General features: G+C 39.1%; 1 protein-coding gene across 3 annotated transcripts in view; it reads right to left on the bottom strand.

Moving 5' to 3' along the window:
- tcf12 (transcription factor 12) overlaps positions 1 to 18841 on the bottom strand; it is a 73106-nt gene that overhangs the window by 27122 nt on the left and 27143 nt on the right. For all 3 annotated transcript variants that reach the window (XM_032523071.1, XM_032523089.1, XM_032523081.1), the window contains exons 6-8: positions 10070 to 10131; positions 8896 to 9028; positions 7954 to 8006 (exon numbers count right to left, since the gene is read on the bottom strand). In XM_032523071.1, the coding sequence (XP_032378962.1) occupies positions 7954 to 8006; positions 8896 to 9028; positions 10070 to 10131 (248 nt within the window). The remainder of the gene's footprint in view (positions 1 to 7953; positions 8007 to 8895; positions 9029 to 10069; positions 10132 to 18841) is intronic.

Here is an 18841-nt window from a genome sequence, read left to right as displayed (position 1 = left end):
GGAACTGCTTATAGCTTATGGTGGACATAGTTGTCTGAATTTTGTCTGAGGGTGGGCTCACAGGGTCAGACTTAAAGAAAAGAAAAACTCGTTTAGGAGATGAAGGCTCAGCTCCACCCACCTGTTCACACTACCCTCTCTAAAGACACTCGAGTCATCACAAGGTGCTTTTCTTGGGATTTGTTTGGGTGTTAAAAAACACAGAGCAAATCCACAGGCTGAGGTCACCCCCATCTCATCCATGGATTTAGGGATGATGTCATCAGACAGGAAGATTGTTTCCTGTAAGCTCTGGTTCTAATTAGAGAGGGCTGACTCGGAAAGTGAGGGGGGTACATGGGGATGGAGCCCCGCCTCTCAAACTGTATCATCAATGGAATAACTTAGGGTTCCTGAATGGTTCATCAAGTTAAATTTAAGATGATTGTAAGACATTCTTATTACACATATAATGCAATTTAGCTTAGTAAGAATATTTTCTTTTTTGGAATAAGACCAGAATTTTGTGTGCATGTAAACTTAGTCACTACTGTTTCTCTCAGAGAGCAGACATAGAGATGTTGTGACAGAAGATGAAGTAAAACACAATGGAACCCTGTCTGACCCTGCTGACTGTCACACACTGCATCACAGGGCATCTGAGTTTAGACATGACTGCTCTAGAAGAATGCAGTGATGTCACAGCTGTATTCATTAAGGTTATTGCTTTTGACTGATTGACGGTCAGAAAACTCCTAATTCCCCGTATATAAACGCACACAAAGACAATGCTGAGCTTGTTTGGATCCACATACAACAAGTGAAGAAACATTATGAACTTTAATAACTCTCGAATTTAAATGAACTTTACTGACTGCCACCTACTTTAGGATTCTGAGACTGTCGACCACAGCTGGCAAACACAACATCATCCCCCCTCCACCCACACCCACACACACACACACAGTAAAGCAATTATGCAGGAAAAAAAAAAGAATATTCTAAGAGTGCCCATGTTTTTAATTACACATTAAGCTTAATAACTTGTAACTTTAAGTTTTAAAAGTCATGTAAACAAGAAACACATGTTTCCATGTGCACGTGTTTGATTTTTACAAATAGCTTCGTCTTTTTTAAGACAATGGACAAGCTTTGGTACAACATGTCCATGTTGTGGATATGGTGTCATATAAATTACATTTTAGGACAGATAGTGCTATGCGCCAACGTCTTACCAATCTTGCCCCCTGTAATTTTGCTTTGGTATATTTATATATTGCCTGCATTTATGTTTTCAATCATACTTATAAGGCTGCAAGAAAAATATACACAAATTAATAATTGGGAACAGCACCTTCAAACAACGGATATTAATCCTCTAAATGTCTGAAGGCAGTAAATGTACAGTACGTAGCAACACTACTAAATACATCCTTTTCCCATGCATTTGTTGGACATCTTTGTTGGAAAAACTAAAAACACTGAGACCGGATTCTCATTCTTTACACTAACATATTGCTATTGTTTTACATTACAGAATACATGTGACAATGAAAATCAGAAGTTCATAAGAGAGATGGAGATTCAGTAGTAGGAAAGTGAGGATGTGTTTCAGCTGATTTCAAATGATGAGAAGTGATTGTTATGTTGTGGCAGAACCAGGACGGTCACTCTGTCATTGGGAGCCGGAAATGACAAGACTGAAGTCTGAGGAGCAATGACCAGGGTGATTCAAGAAAAGATATCTCCGTTTTGAAATGAATATGATTTAGTCATGCATTGTTCAAGCTTGATTTATTTGTCTACCACCTACCTTTTGAACACATTCTCTCATCTTCTTTGACACTGAAACCATTACACCATTCTATCTAGCAGAAATTAAATTCATTGCATTTTACAAAACCATAACAACCTCTTTTCATGGAAAGCTCATTAAAAAAAATATCTTACCTTCAATATTCGAGCCTATTTACAGTACAAACCTTGCCAATGAACTATGAGGAGAAAAAAAAAATCACAAAAGAATTATTAACAATAATTATTATAAATTATTGTTCATTTATCATTATCAAGTTAAAGGTGCCAGTTATTGCGATTTTGATTTTAGGTCATATCATGCAGCCCTAACTAACAAGCATAATGTTTGCATCATTTATTTCTGAATCCTAAATACTTCCATTTTGAAGTATATCGGAGTCTGTTTTTATGGAACTAGAATCAGAAAAGAACTACATGATAAGGCTCTTATGGTTCACTGGTGCTGATAAACTATATTTTTTATTTGAAAAAGGGAAATGCAAAACAAGGGAAACAAACTAACGGACACATCCTGCACACTGAGCAGGATGGTCACCCACTATCACCATTACATTTACCCCTCACACACGCCACCTTCCAGGAGTTAAGAACCTCAGGGACAACATGAGCCTCATGTGGTCCAATGATGTACTCGGTCACAGCAGCGTGGCTTAGATGGCCTCTAAATTACAAACACGGACTCTACCTTAGTGATTGTTGACAGACTGTGTTCTGAGCCTGCCAGCGATCTAAAATCAAGGTTTGCATTAATGCTGTAAACTCACGCAAGCCCTGCATGAATAATTTACAACAGGCCAGAATGTGAGTAATGACTTTAATCTGTGCATTATTTTTGTACTCTTTGTCCTTTAACTCCTTGTTTTCCTCGCAGATGAAAGGGGTCAGGCCTCTGGCTTGCTTGCCTGTTCCATTATCTGGAGCCTCTAATGTCAGTGGTAAATTTTAGCAACCCAAAACAGATAAACACAAAGGCCAGGGTCCCAGAGGTGGCCAAGACTGTTCAGCATCATCCCTGTCAAACCAAGAGTGTCTATCTAATCAGCCATCTGATGAGGTCATCTCTGGGGAGCTTACTAACTGAGGTCAGGTCGGAGCCTAACATATTGTCCCCTGCCAGTTGAACAGACTGAACAAAGAGTAATAACATGTAGAATACGCATTATAGACTTTGTAATACACAGTGTAGTCCCATTAACCTGTGTTTCTACTGCAAAACTAACCCACACAGAACAGAACCTTTTGGATAAATGACCTATCAAAAAATGTATAGTTCACCCGCAACATCTCTGAAATTCCAAACAGGCTTACTGTAAAATGAATTCCAATTAACTTACAACAGCATTACACATGGTAAATCCATCCAAAAGGAATAAAAAAAACAAATATACTTAGGTCTGCATAACAGCCACCATGTACAAGCAATGCACTATGCGAAAGCTTATGTACACTATCTAGGACCTTCCTGCCTACTTACACATCCAGAAAACACAGAGCAATATTGGTAAGTTTTCACTCAATGACAGGAAGCACAGCACTTACTTACAGCTCTGGTATGGTGTGTCATCTTGCACTGGGCAGGCAGCAAATATACTTGGCTTGTTTGCGGCCTATGATTTTATATGGGTGGACTCGGTGAAAGGAGCGAGACTCAACCACGCGGTTTCTGTGTGGACCAGATAACCAAAACAATGATCTCAAGGCAGGTGAGCTGCTTAGAACTGCAGAAGTGGCTGTTAACTTTTTGTAAGTGTGGCATGTAGTTGTTTGTTTTGAAGTTAATATCAGGTCATTCTGGCACTGACACAGGCAAGCAAGCTAAAACAAAAATGTCAAAACGTCATTGTACCAAGATCATTCTTCCCATTTTCAGTTTTCTAATTTCATTTAAGTGCTTTTCTGTTTTTTAGGCAAATTTACATTAAATTAAGTACTACTGCATAATGTTAATGTTTAATAAAACAGGACCTTTGTACTTGTACTGATAAAACAAATTGTAGGCATTTAAAAAAGACACTTTGGCAAAAGTTTAATACTAAAATAATTCAGATTAGTATGCTAGAAAATGCATCTTCTTTGCATCAGCTGAAATTATTTACAGACCAAAATAATGTAAATTTCAATCCAATATTGATGCACAAAAAATGCTATTTAAAAAAACATTACAACCTGTGCTGCAACTATTGTAGTCATTTTTTACACATTGGTTCAACGTCTAACAAAGACAGGTCAAACACCAAAACAGAATGTAATTTCTGACATTATTAAAACAAAACTGCTGACATATAAACATAGTTGAGTTTACCAGGCACTCATAATGACATAACCAGAGTAATTGTAATTTCCACAAGCCGTGGACAATCATTTTCCATGGCACAACTATTAACATACTGAACAGAACATACACTGTCGTTTCAAAACAGTTTGGAAAGTTTGACCTCCATGAAGGCACAAAAGTGCCTAATGTTTTCCTAACCTACCTGCTTTGCTTTATCACATTTGTGTAAGAATTGGCTGCACTGTGAAATAATGACACTGGACATTAAAATCACTCATTAACAATTATCAATACACTTCAATCAGTGGACTTTGCAGGATGTAATGTGAATTGCATGCATGTACAATTTCTCCCAGTGTTGATGTTAAATGCATTTGTTGTGCATGTGTAGCTTTACACCACTGTGCTGGGAGGCCCTAAAATCAAATTCTGCCTGGAGACTTATAAAGTCCTGGAGTGATCCTGGATGTTTACATAGGGCTTTACTGATGCATTTCATCCACAGTCTATTCACCAAGTCCTATTACTACGCCCTGTGGTTCAAAGGAAACAAACAAAATGCTGTGGTTCAAAGGAAACTTACAAAAAGAAGCTGCTTTCTCAGCAGCAGGAATATTAGGTTACTGTTGTAGTACAATATTATGATTGATAGATAGATAGATAGATAGATAGAGATAGATAGATAGATAGAGAGAGGAGAGAGAGAGAGGAGAGAGAGAGAGAGAGAGAGAGAGAGAGAGAGAGAGAGAGAGAGGAATATATCTTTTGAATGTCAAACACCAGGCAGCATTGCAAGAAACATCTCTTGGTCTTAAGATTCAAAGCCTAGAGCAGAATCCCTTTCGAACAGGTCACACAGAACAGATCTCTGAGAAACAAGGGTGTCTGAGTGATCTGTCAAAAGCAAATGTCAATCTATTTTGTCATCCACACTCAGGGTTCGCGCTTGAAAAAGTCCCTGAGGGGAGCTGAATCTCAGCCCAGCACTTTCTTTCTCTCATCCTGCAGCCATATCGTAACCAAAGCCAGGGAGGAAGTGTCACATCAAGCTGCCTCTGACAAGGGTGTGTGTGTGTATGTGTGTTATTTACACAAACAAACTGGCGCACGCACACACACGCACACACACACACACACACACACACACACACACACACACACACACACACACACACACACACACACACAGCCCTTGCAGCTTCCCATAAATATCCTAGATGCAACTTTCCCCCACAAGCCACAAAACCCTCTCTTTTTCTCTCTCTCTCTCCATCTTCAGTCAGGTGCCCACGCAGCTGCCCATCAGCATCCCTTAGCGTAGCAGCCTGTCTGTCCAATGACAACATGCTCTGTCCTTTGCTCTCAGCGCTCAGATTATACAGTCAAATAATGCAGGCAGCCAATTATAGCTCACGGGTCTACTGTAACAAAAATAAAAGCTTTCATGCCTTAGCCCTTTAAAGATGTTCTTCTGTCACACAAGGCGGTAAGCGATATTCCAAATTTGTTAGAAAGCACGTTTTTTAATTACTGTTCCACTCCTGCATTTGGCACGGCTAAAAAAACTAGGTTAAACAATTATTAGAATAATGGTAGAAAATAAGAATTTCTCAAAGCATGTGCATCACACAATTACAACCACATCTGCCGTATCCCATGTCTGCAAGCACACATCCAGCAATCCACAGAGGAAGGTATGTGTGTGGCTGAGGGAGGAGGGTGTCTGTATATATGATGAAGAAACATTTAAATGTTTGCAATCAGCCAGCTGGCCTGTCTAGATAGCCTTCACATCCTGGTGCACTGCAGTGTCAAAGCCTAAATGCACAGAGGATGTGCTCCTGTAAATATTTTGATTCAGCTCCATCATGTAGTGTACACAACACATCATGCTTGGGCTTGCAACTTACATTGCCAATCTGATTTAAAACTCTGAAATTTATTTTTAGAATACAAGCTGGAGGCAAAAGGGGATTTCAGAATGAAATAAATAAATAAATAAGAAAATTCCCAGCAGTAGACATAATGATAGGATGCACTGTTGATTTTTTTTATAAATCAAGCAGCTATTCAGGTCTCTGGGGAGGCTCTCACACTTGCTTACACAAGCAAAAGCTTTCTATGGCATCTGCAGCTGCATTCAGGGTTTACAGGTACGCTGCTGGCTCTTCACACAGCTGCCTCTGGCAGAGTAGCTCTGACTCCAGGTGCGCCTTCCCCTCGACACTTCTTCAACATCACCCTCACAGCTTCCAGTGCCTGTGCCAGCGACACAAACATGGATCTTGGCTGATAGCCATCCTTAGACATACAGCAATCTGCAACAGTCACTTTACATATTCTTAAGGGCCACAAGTAGCTCTTTACACCATCGTATAGGTCATGCCACCCTACCTCACCTATTCCTCCAGTACCAATATCCTAACATGTCCTAAAAGCTGCCAGACAACCTCCTACTCAAACATTTTCCACATAATACCACCTAACAAAAAAACGGCTTTATGTTTTCCTTTCTCTGTCAGCAGGTTATAAGACACTTATAGCCCTTTATTCAACACTACCATCTTTATTCTTTCAAATGGGATCAAAGACTAGCTGGGATAATTCCTCTTGAGCTCCAGGCTTTATCTTCTGTGAAGCGCTGAGTGACAAGAAGAAGCTGTATTTTATCCCATGCTCTGTCACTATTTTTCCCCACATAGCATTGTATTGCTTGATTGTACTCTTATGAGTCACAGAACCGCACCTGTGCCCATGTGTTAAGTACTGACAAAAAAAAGCCCAGCGTCCATTTACACAACAAAGAAATGTAACCCGCGAGGCAACCATTTTTTTGCCTCTCTCCCTCCGTCTGACAAATATATCACTTACTTAAGAGGAAGGCAGCACACGCTCCTGCTGCTGTCAGAGAGACTGCTTCTCTCCCTCATGCTCTGACAAACTTCTTTTCAAATACAAATCCAGAAACAAAACACATGCCAAGCTTTTATGTTGAGCAGCCTGTTCCATATTTGATTTCAGAGTAACAGGAACAGAGGTGACGATTATCAAAGCTCTGAAAGGCAAATCCAGTCTCAGACTCTCTCACCCCAAAAAATCTGAAAAGAAACCCCTTTCCATTGTTTAAGGAAATAAAAGAGTGGGCTTTTGGTAAACCAGTTGCTTCTTATTAAAAAGAAAAGAAAAAAAGAATTGTCTTTTACCAGTTCTAGGAATTTTAAGCAAGGCTTAATAACCTTTGCTAATCCACCAGGTTTTTAACAATGAACATCTGACTTACTGATTTATGCATATTAATGAACTCCAACACACCCTGTCTAAGCGAACGCAAGCTGAGCTCGACACTTCTCTGCATCCTAATGGGTCCTGCTCCACCGGGATCATTACCAATAGAAATTTCAGATATTCTGTGCTATTAATCTCTGTCTGTCCTCCTGTTCGGCTACGTAATGACTAATTAAACATCAAAAGAGCAGAGCTGGGGATTCGCTCTGACAGCCTCTCTTTCTCCCAGGAGAGGTTGTGAGGAGGCTAGACTGTGACAGGGCAGCACTGAAAATCAATCACCTCAAAGTGCACGCACACACATTCATGCATGTACACATACACACATACAACCATGAAAAATGTGCTCTACAGAGACATGTACATATTAATATGAAACAACAAACATAAAAAGTCAAAACTTAAAATAAAAGGCATCACTGGTGTCACTGAGCTTCAAAAAGCAACTGAATTCCCATCCAAGAAGTGTGTTAGTGATGTCAAGAGTGTTCTCTGTGTGCAAGTGTTAAGAGGGAGGGAGGGTGTGTGTGTGTGTCTGCATAAGTAAGCTCACTGTGAAATCTATTTATATGAGAGGTAGATGATCTTCCACTCACGGATGAAGGCAGGCCAGGAGGGACCTTGCGAACCTTTTTTGTTTGTAGGGGATCTGTGGAGAGATGAAAGCACATATAGTCATTTGCAGGCAAAAAAAGAGGTAACTATGAATCTGCTGTAATCTAAAACTCACCAACAAACTCTACTCTGTGGTATTGTTCTGTATAAAGTAAAGTATTACTTGTGATTAAGTCATGATTTTCACATAAACAACCTTTAAAAATTCCAACTTCAGATATTTACAAATTACATTTTCATTCTGTAATGGAGGGCTGAAATGTGTCTTTATATACACAGTTTCACTTATCTATCTAGTCTAATTCCACTTTGATTATACTTGTTTTTCACTGCATTTACACCGTTGACCTGGAATTTAATAATAGTTCTGATTGAGAGTAGGGCCAGTGACTATCTCAACCCCAAACCGCGTTGTGTGTCGATATTGGTAAAAAAGAAAGAAAGTGTGGTCAAGCAGTGCACTAAAGAGAACTAGATTTTTGAAAGACTTTTTTTGCTGGGTTTTTCCTGCGTGGAGTGTTTAGGGTGCCAGCTTTGCTGCCAGCTTTACCAAAAAACTGACCATGTGTGTGGTAATCAAGGCCGCTTCAAGAGGCCTGTGTCAAATGCATCCCTGCCAATTAAACTCATTCCACAGTGGCACTAGGTAAAAAGACAATGTATCAAGATTATCCAATTGCTAACATGAAGAATGAGATAATATATAAAACATAATGTCCTTTTTCCTTAATATAAAAAAGCATACATTTCATAGTTTTTTGGAGTTTAAACCTTGAGTGACTGTGTCACCAACACAAGTTCAGTTGGATTCTGTTTATTGTGAGGTTCTGATTCTAATTACATTTACATTTGAACTTATAGAGAAAACTATAAAAAGTGATTTTCATTGCATTTCTTGTTTTAATCCTTGAGATGGCACTGACCGATGGACAGGGGATCTTGTAGAGGACGTCTTCTAGGATTGGCTGCAGTGAAGGAGTAGAAAGGAGCAGCTGACTTCCCTGATGGAGTCACTGGACTCGGACTCACCAACCCCACGTCCGACCTTACAGAAGACTGAAAGAGAAAACCAACACCCAAATGCTTAAAATTCAAGGATAATATTAGCTTTCCTTGTCAGAAGTGTGTTTACTTCACCTGTTTATGGTAAAAAAAATAAAAATAAAAAATATAATCTTGTGCTCAGCTAGTAATTTCAACCACCATCGACTACATTTGTAGTGTGTACTTAACCTCAATAAAACAGTAAAAAGCCTGCAAGCATTGACATAGTGTTTACTGTAAATATTTTAAGATCATTATAAAGATGAAATAAGAAAAATGTTTTGTGATTAGGTGATATGTGACCTGTTGTTTATTCTGTGCCAAAGGACCGACTGAGGCAACCTTTGAAAGAGCACCACGTAATCCTATCACCAATATCTATGTAACCTCTACAACCCCAACAAACTGGGCTAAGAGGCCCATTAGTTTGGTCTGACAAGGGTAATTGGCTGCAGACCTAAAATGTAGGTCAAGAAAAACTGTTACAGGCAATGTAAGACAAATGTAATGTAAAAATATAAATAACCAGGTTCTGTAAAATGACATGTGTCACTGGTGCCAACAGTATTCACATGACACAACAGACGCACTTTTGCTGTTGCCTTTGTTCAATGGTTTTGAATCCCTGCAGCAACATTCACTAGCTCTGGCCTCTTTTACACTATTGTAGCTATTTAGGAAGGAACCCTTAAGGACACGTGAAAATTTGGATGCTTGTGACTCTTTTTGTGAATATATTTTATTACTGCAAGAACGAGAGAATCAAACTCTATCTAGCTGGAACAAAGGGGTGGGGGGGGGGGGGGGGACGCTATATAATACCTCTACCTCTGTCTGTAGCTGGTACCAACTCAGACGTTGGGTCTTTTGAGCCCTAACTGTTTTATATTAACACACTTTTTGATACATTCTTGCTAAAATAGGACTACCAATATATAATACTTGAGAATGTGTTGCTTGATTTGTTTTCAGATCAACACGTTTTATGGTATTGGAGAATATAGAAGCTAATTTATGACTTAAAAATTGCACATAGCTCTGCTTTGAACTCACCTGGCCACTAGATGCTCCAGGACTCTTCCCATAGACAGGAAATGGAGCCCTCTCCGATTTACCTGTAATAAAACACACAAAAGACCGTAGACAGACTGTTATATTTTATGATAGTTGAGCACACACCTGGATGTACACTGAATAATAAAATGTACATACACTGTTTTGATTGGTTTGTTCTGCAGTGCTTCTTGCAATATGAACACTTACTTTGCTCTTGTAAAGTGTTCTTAACTTTATTGATAATGATTGGTATGTAATTGTGCCTATGGGGCTGGAGGTTTTTTTTCTACACTAATAAAATACCATTGGAATATCTAAGAGGTGTGGTTCTTTTTAAGCTAGGTAAGCAGCTGAGTTGTGTTTGTTTTTTTGGATATCATCTGATGCTGGGTGGAACCAAAGAGACCCCCACAGGTCCTGTAATAATGGACCATGTCGTACTAGCCAGCAAACATACGGTAGTTCAGTTTCGACCTTGGCTCTCAAGAAAAAACAAAACCTTCACTTGTGTAAAAACAGTGTCATGTGTCACAAAGTTTTCAGTATGCAGTCAATTTCAATGTGAATTACTAATAATAGTGTCAATTGTCAGGGAGTCCTATCCTAATGTGTCACAGTCCCTGTGCAAAGCTGAAAGGAAGGCTCACAAGCAGCCATCAGGGGAAGAAAAAAAACGTACAGCACACAACACACATGAATCATACACATCACAATATCCAAACTCAGCAGTTTTAGTCCCCTGGAAAAACAAACAAACAAATGAGAGCTCCTTGGGGAGAATGATGAATAACTTTAACAGCGGCGTATATTATTTTTGTCACGCTTCCAAATGTTACAAGCACAGACACAAGCATTGAAACTAAATTCTGTTTACTCTGGGGAAAAGGTAAATATTTCTTTGCGAGTTAAAAACTTGCATACCCTGGATCTTTTGTTACACCATGGCTGATCTGTTTGAACGTTGCGTTCAGAAGCGCAGGTGAACAGAAGCAGATCTAAGAGAATTCACTTGTGCTTATCTGCACAGTCCTGCGGGAGACAGTTGTTCTGCATCTGTGCAGGCTGCGTCTAGAGACGAAGAAGCTGAGGAAATCAGGAAAGATGGTTCAACTGGCAAAGCTGCTTCTCTTCTAACAATAATGTGATACAGTTCTGAGCCATCGCTCTTGCAAAAAGAAATAGGATTAAGTTGTCGGTTACCACCAACGTTCACTATCGTGGCAGCATGAAGAAACATTTCCTTTGACGGAGAATTTGAATTTCTTTATTTTCTCTTTAATATCTAAAGGTGGTTTAGTGGAATTCATTTTCAATCCAAAAATGTCTTCTGAGGAATAAGAGAGTTAAATATTCATTGGCAGCATGTGTTCTGTCACACACACTGTGTCTGATGTGAATAATTGATGGTCACTGTTGTAGTTTCAGGACCCACCGGGACAGACAGATGTGTTTGTGAAAACAACGTCTCAGTCCACACTATGAGACAGAGAAGCCGCAACACAGCGCCCCCAAAAACTGTGGAGCCTGCCAAAAGAAAGTCTACAAAGATGCTCGATCAACAGTGAAGCCTTAACTTTGAATACACCAGAATATATAGTAAGGAATCACTCAGGAAATTACCTTGCATAAACATGTACTGCATTTGTAAGTAATGAGATCCTTCTACTTTCTTGACAATGCATCTACAAGGACGCACTAATAGGAAAACACATGTATATAATGAGCGAGCAAAGTTGTATCACGTCATTTTTCCCTTACTGCAGCCATCATGTCTGCTTATTTTATGCAACATAAAAACAAGTTCTTAACAATGTATAATACAAAAATACATTGACAAGTTATCAACAATGTATCAATTTAACTTGCCTCTTTTATAAACACAGTATTGAGTGTATTCATATCATTGTGCAAATAGTCTTTAGTATACTACATGCCATCCTTTCGGTCTCCCACCCTGCAATAATCTCTCCAAAAACACATAATTGAAATGTAATAAAAAATAACATTGTTTTTCCTTTAAAAAAAAAAAACTGACGGAACCATGTTCATCTACTGGGAATTGGTCTGGATTTGCTAAATCTGAGAGCATGTGAAATTTGACAGACAGAATTGGTTCAGGAGGCAGAAATGCACATTTTTAAATTTAATTGCGAGAAGCTAAAGCGTGCATGCAGCGTATTTAGAGGAATAGATCAACACCACTGTATTACTACAATTTGAATGTGTCTGTCTTTCAATATGACACAGAGTCTGTGATTTAGCATTGAAAGGCTCCCCATCCTCCTTAGGACTGAAAAGGAGGATGCTCTTGGTCTATTTGAAGCATCAACTTCATGTCCAATGTTTTTCAAAGATAACTAGTCACTTGTATTTAGTTTGAAATATGGTAAGGCAAAATTCAGTTTTACTCATGACCTTGATTTGTTTTGTAGATTAGAAGAAGATGAAACAATAACCAAGTTTATAACATGAGCCGCATACACGGTCAGAAATCATAGGGCAAAAGTCTGTCAAAAATGCCATCACCTCTCACAGCAAACAGCACCAAAACGTTTCTGACAAACTGAAGCCAGCTGAAGCACTTGTGTGATGACTAGACAAAACTAGACCACCCACCCACACACACCCACAAACCCACACACACCTCCAATGACCTGAATCAGCCAGTAAGAAGAGAAGGATGCTGCAGTGCTCAGGTGACTGGTGGCCACATGGCAGCGTACTGTGGAGATTTAACTTCAGTACCATGTGCAGAGGTCATGGATAAACAGGTCGCTCTTTGTTTGGACCACATGTGTCAAATTCAAGTCCACCCCTTGCAGATTTTGATATGGTCCACAAATCAATTTAGGTTCACAATCAATTTTGGCCTACTTAGTTTTTTAAAACTTTTTTGGGTGTTTTTTTCTATTATGGTGGAGGAACATTTTTGCTGACTTTTTTAGGGTATTAAGTCAACCAAACTATAAATGAGAAAGCTATATGAGACGTGCAATAATACAGTCAAATATATTTCACTTTTTCTCTTAAATAAAAGCATGTCTATAAACTATTCATGTCTGGCCCTTGATGTGATTCTCATTTTCCAGTGTGGCCCTTAGTGAAATTGAGTTTGACACTTTTGTTTTAGACTGTCCAGCATCTCTGATCTGAGATGTGATCATGTATCTCATCTCTGGCCTCAGCAGTGCGAGAACATTAACTTGTCACCTCCATCTTCTTCACCTGCTGGAAATGAGTATTTTTCCTTCTTTAGTAGATAAAACAGATATTAAAGTAACAATCTGACAAGAGTCATCACTTCAAGATAATCCCTTACGTCCTTCTGACAGTTTAAATCCCTGTTTAGCCTCTTAAACTCTACAATAAAGCAACGACCCGCGAACAACTTCTGCTTATAAAAGGCTCAGTAAACTAAGACTATGTGGCTGAATTGCTTTTCAAATTTCAGGAGAATGCATATTTATGATGCTGAAGTTAAGTAGAACAAAGTGATATATCAAGTGGAACATATCGCTGGGTTGGCCAGTTCCAAAGCCAGGAGCCTAAATTAGCTGAATAAAATATACCCTTATCATGCAGTGACACAATCTCCTGTCTGACGTACATAGACTGTAACTCATTTAGAGGAAAATAGGTCACTGTAAGAATCTGTATTTCCCAATAAAAAATAAAAACATATCATAAAGTTCCACAAATAGAAGTATTTAAGTTTTAAACACTAGCTTAGAAATCAAAGACTATTCCAACTGCGAGGAAAGAAGAAACAAATAAAAGCAGAATTCATTTTATAAGTTACTGGCTTGTTATTATCAATGCTTTGCTTTGTTTTCCCTCTTCTGAGCTTGTGTGATCAAAGCCTTACAACAAGAGCAACACTTTTATTGTTATTGTTATTTCTTGAGTAGACCTATTTGTTCTGAGCAGGGCTATGCAGGTCTACTAATGAGCCCAAAGTGCAGTGATTGATAGGAACACAAAAATGATCATCTGCCTTAAAAAAGCAAAGCATGCAAAATATATAAATGCAAAAAGAAAAATGAGTAAAGTGGCTTATTTACTGCACCATACGTCATTTCCATTTAGGTATGCATACTGCCGTCACACAGTGTATTCCAAATGCAATGAAAAATCTATCTAATGAGGGAAAAAATCCATCAATTCTGATTAAAACATTCTGTGAAGCTGCTTATTAGCATATCACTCAGATGTGTGAAGGTGTAACTATTACCCCGTTCCCACCTGGTTGTAAAATCCAATCTGATCTCTCTCAGGACCCATTGAGATCCAATCACTAAAACCACACTGAATTGTGGTCTAGGCCTCATATGTCCACATTTTTAATACTGGTGAGAACGGGAATGTTTCCTCAGCCACATTAACAACTTTGTGAGAGCAAAACTAGCACTCAGAGTAAATCAATTTACGATTGAGAGTGAATCATGTGTTTTGGATGTTTGTTTTTATTAGTCTCGTTTTGCCAGAGCTCCACAGTGATGTGTTAGCTCTGAAGACCGGCGTAACAGTGGCTGTGAAACGATTTCATTTCCTATACATTTTTCACAATAAAAGTCCTGCGTTATTTTGTTATTTAAATACTTTTATTATGAAGCGCCAAAATCAGGAAAAGTTGGGTCTTAATTAGCAGTAACACGACTCCTAAAAGGTAACATAAAAGTAAATAAGATAAGATATAATATTGAAACTAAACCACAAACCACAAAGATGCAGTTAGAAACTACAAACTGAGAGCTGACACACAGAAAATGTATTTTTCTCATGCACAGGTCCCGCCGCCTGTCAGTAGACAATTATATGTCGGCACCCAACTAACATTTATAAACACACACAACCAGCCTATATGCAAACGGAAATGATGTACATCTTTATTTGCATATAGAGCAGGGAAGTGAGATCTGATCATAAGTGGTCACTCAGAAGGCATTTGGAAAGACATTATACGACCAGGTGGAAACACCCGTACCAAGCTGTCCGCTTGTGATCCGATCACTCAGATTCAATTCTAAAACCAGTTTGGAAAGGGCCTAAGATGGGGAAAATTTTCACAAGACGAATTTATAACAATCTGTCCTGGCAGACAGATTACATTAGTTCCTAATTTTCCATGGAGACAAATTGTGGCAAAAACTAAATGGTCATGCTTTACCCTTTCCATCCCCTGAGTTAATACTGCTCATTCGCTGTTAAAATTATTTAAAAAACTACAGTACAGTATGAGCAGCCATGTAACCAGCTAGAAGAGGATGTGCCAGCTACATTCAAGCAAACACAAACAGTACAAAGATCTGTCAAGTGTCAAGCTAAATTACACAATACCATGTCAATTCCAAGTAAAATACTTAACTTAAAATATTTTATCCCAAGTCGATACATTGAAACTTTTGACAGCGATTATAACTTTGTGTCTTCGGGCCTTCATTATCGTATCTGCCACATTTGCACTGGTTTGTTCAAGCTGGTTAGGGAGCATCGGTGATTTTAACTCTAAGCTCAAAATGCCAGAGGTTAAGGTTTTGTAAGGACATAAATCATCATTCCAATGTAAGGCACTCTGAAGTAGGATATGCTAAATAATATGCCTGTATCTGGCAACTTAGTTGTTCAACAAAGCTTGATAACATATCAGTGATGCACTGTGCCCAGTTGCTGCTAAAAATAGCACTTTGTATTGGACATCAGCTATTGTTTAGCCAGACCCAAAACTCTCATGCTTTCAGTCTTTCACTGTTTTTTTCCATACTCCAGGCTGCTGTCATGTGCCTTTCATCAGGAGAGGCTTGTTTCTACCCATTCCGCCCATACAGCCAACATTTTAGTAACACTGATATCTTATTTTTCATTTCTCATTGCTGCCAAGGAAGAGCATTATTTCATTTTTGTTTGGTTGTCCAGTTTGGTTGGGATGAGCGGCTCCAGGTTTCTTGTTCCACATTTTATTTCTTAATGATAAAACCTGCTGAGCTCTTGCAACACTTTGCATTAGACTGACATTCACTGCTGTCCCAGACACCCGGTACACAGCCAAACTACACAGGATGGGGGTTAGGTGCTTTTCTCAAAGCTAGTTTAGCTTAGTGTATTTGTTTCACAGAACATAAAATAAAAGTTAAATTGAAACACTAAAATACATGTAAGGGTGTGGTAGAAACTTGTAATGGCTTATATAAAAAACCACAACCAAAGGACAAACACCAAATGTAGACTACAGATTTAACATTAGAAAGGACTTTTTGTCTTTCACTTTCCTTACCCAGATGTTCTCTACTATTTCACAAGATTAAACCAGCAACCTTACACACATTAGCTTGCTTTTTAAACTGCATTCCACATGCTTTATTCTGCAATAACCACAGTATAAAATACGAGTGGTGTCAGACCACAGGCTTGATAACCCTAAGAGTGACATTTAGTGAGCACCTTCTTCACAAGCCTGTGCAAACAAAACAATTTGGTGTTGATGTGAACTTAGTAATATTGAGATTGTTCAACTCATTCCAACTAACAAAACACCCCACACACTTTTTCACCAAGCACAGAGAAAACACAGGTACACCTGTTCAATTTCCATGATTATAAATTCAAGTGTGAGCAATAGTTTTTCATTGTGATGCATCCTCGTACTTTATCAGTGATCACTTATTATTATCACATCAGCTGTAACTCTACAAAAGATAATAGTTTGAATTAAAGAACTTAAAATAATTACAAGAATCTGGTAAATTGTAATCCAGTTCAACCTCAGCTACCAAAATGCTGAGCTCGTGAAGTGAAAAAACAACATTGGGTGCTGAAATCCTACTGAAGGAAAAAGCAAGCTGGCCAGTCATTCATAGTGTGCCTCCTTATTGATCACAGTGCTGCAGTATAGCCACTTATTCTGATAATGTGCGAGGTAGTGACCAAAGCGTCTCCAGGGATCAATTCAAAACCCTCGCCACAAAAACAGCCAATTAGTGAGCGTGCTTCACAAGCCTCGCAGATGCAGTCCAAGGGCCTCTTTTTTCCATCCAGATAACAAGTCCATTTTCCTCACTCAAAGGAAAGCCAAGACCATGAAAACAAACACATAATACAGGATGAGGAAATGTTGAAACCACACGTGTTTGCTGTTGGTGTCCGTGCGTCTGTGTTCATGTTCTCATGGGATGCCTTACATGGCACCAAACCACAAAACATTAATCCTTTAAAGTCAATCGCCCATTTCTTAATGGGGGACCCCTAGCAGGACTAATTTATGGCAAAAATAAATTTTGATGAATATCTATTGCGATCTCCAAGACCTAAATACTGTCATACAGATGTGTGTTGTTTTTCTGTTGAATAACAACACACATGAAAGGGAGAGAAAATGAAAGGGAGAGAATATGATTCTTATTCTGTGAGGATTAAATCATGAACAGGATACCCTATCCTATATAAAGTCAGGCTTTGGCCTCTCTGGATGGCTTGGAAGTACAGCAAGACAAGCTCCATGGTTACTAATGCATTCATCTGGCAACAAGAGACGGCACACGGACAAATCAGATGTACACTCACTCACATTTTCCCCATACCTTTTAAAATACCTCCTTTTGTTTCCTTTTCTCAAGAGTTTGTGTACATCCATCCTGTCAAAGCCATTTGATGCTTCCACCAGGTTCTTGTTGACAGTGAATGAAAGCTGGCTGGGTCAGCTTTCAGGTCAGTGTGGATGAGGAAACAGGGAAGGGAGGTAGTGTACCACATCAGCTTCCTCCCTGGCTGGGGGTGAATGTCTACAGCCCAGCATCAGGAACAATAGTAGGACAGAGAAAAATGATAGAGCCACAAAACACTGAGGAAACATGTCTCCCCTGCCCTGAGCTCAACATTAATTCCTGCATACAGCCTTGTCAGCAGTGACATTATTCAAAACAGCAAGAGCAAATGTTAATGAGTTCTTATTTGCATATTTATTTTTTTCTTTGTTGAAATGTCACTGATTATTATGTACTATGATGATAAATGCATCTGCTCATGCAGCTTGATGTGTAATTAGCCATTAGGTGGAATAAATAGATCAATTAAAGGAGAGGGGCCAGGTTTAAGAGAAATCAAACCAGGAGGAATGCGGGAGTGAGAAACTAACATTACACATTAGGCTTGGGAGGGCGGGAAGCTTACCTCTATTGCTTTTAGATTTGACTAGAAATCTAGAAATGGATACTAATCAAGAGCTAGATCAGAAATATCAAAGATTTTACAACACATTTTTTTAGCCCTGACTTAAAAAATAAGAAGCTGCTGCACTTCGCAGGTTTATTTTCTCCTAAAATCCATCTCTGTGTGAGAGAGGAGATGTGGATTTCCTGATTGTGTTTATCCCCTCCTGGGACAATCAGGTGCCACGGCTTGGTCTATTTGAATTTTTTCTAATTTGGTAAAAAGGATAGAGGGGGAGTGGCAAGGGGAAAATGTTTTTGCTTGGCCTTTGCCTTTATCCGAGCCCAACTATTCTCCAGCCAGCGCTTGTTATTCACGAATGAGGGAAAAAAATGCATTACTGCAGACCAGATGGGAACATTCCACATGACCAAACCAATCAATCACCTTGGTGGGACACAGGTGTGACACAGCCGTGCAGCAACACACCATTTCACAGTCTATCAGGCACAAACACATGGTCACCAATCAATGGCACCCTGAGGACCCATGAGGAGGGGTGTTCCTCCGCAGCCTCACTGGTTCATGGCTGATGACTTCATAATCACACATCCATCCTCTCAGAGG

This window comes from Etheostoma spectabile, chromosome 1 (genome assembly GCF_008692095.1).
Source record: "Etheostoma spectabile isolate EspeVRDwgs_2016 chromosome 1, UIUC_Espe_1.0, whole genome shotgun sequence".
Lineage (NCBI taxonomy): Eukaryota > Metazoa > Chordata > Actinopteri > Perciformes > Percidae > Etheostoma > Etheostoma spectabile.
Note: the sequence above shows the minus strand (reverse complement) of the source record. Positions and strands in the feature narration are given on the sequence as shown.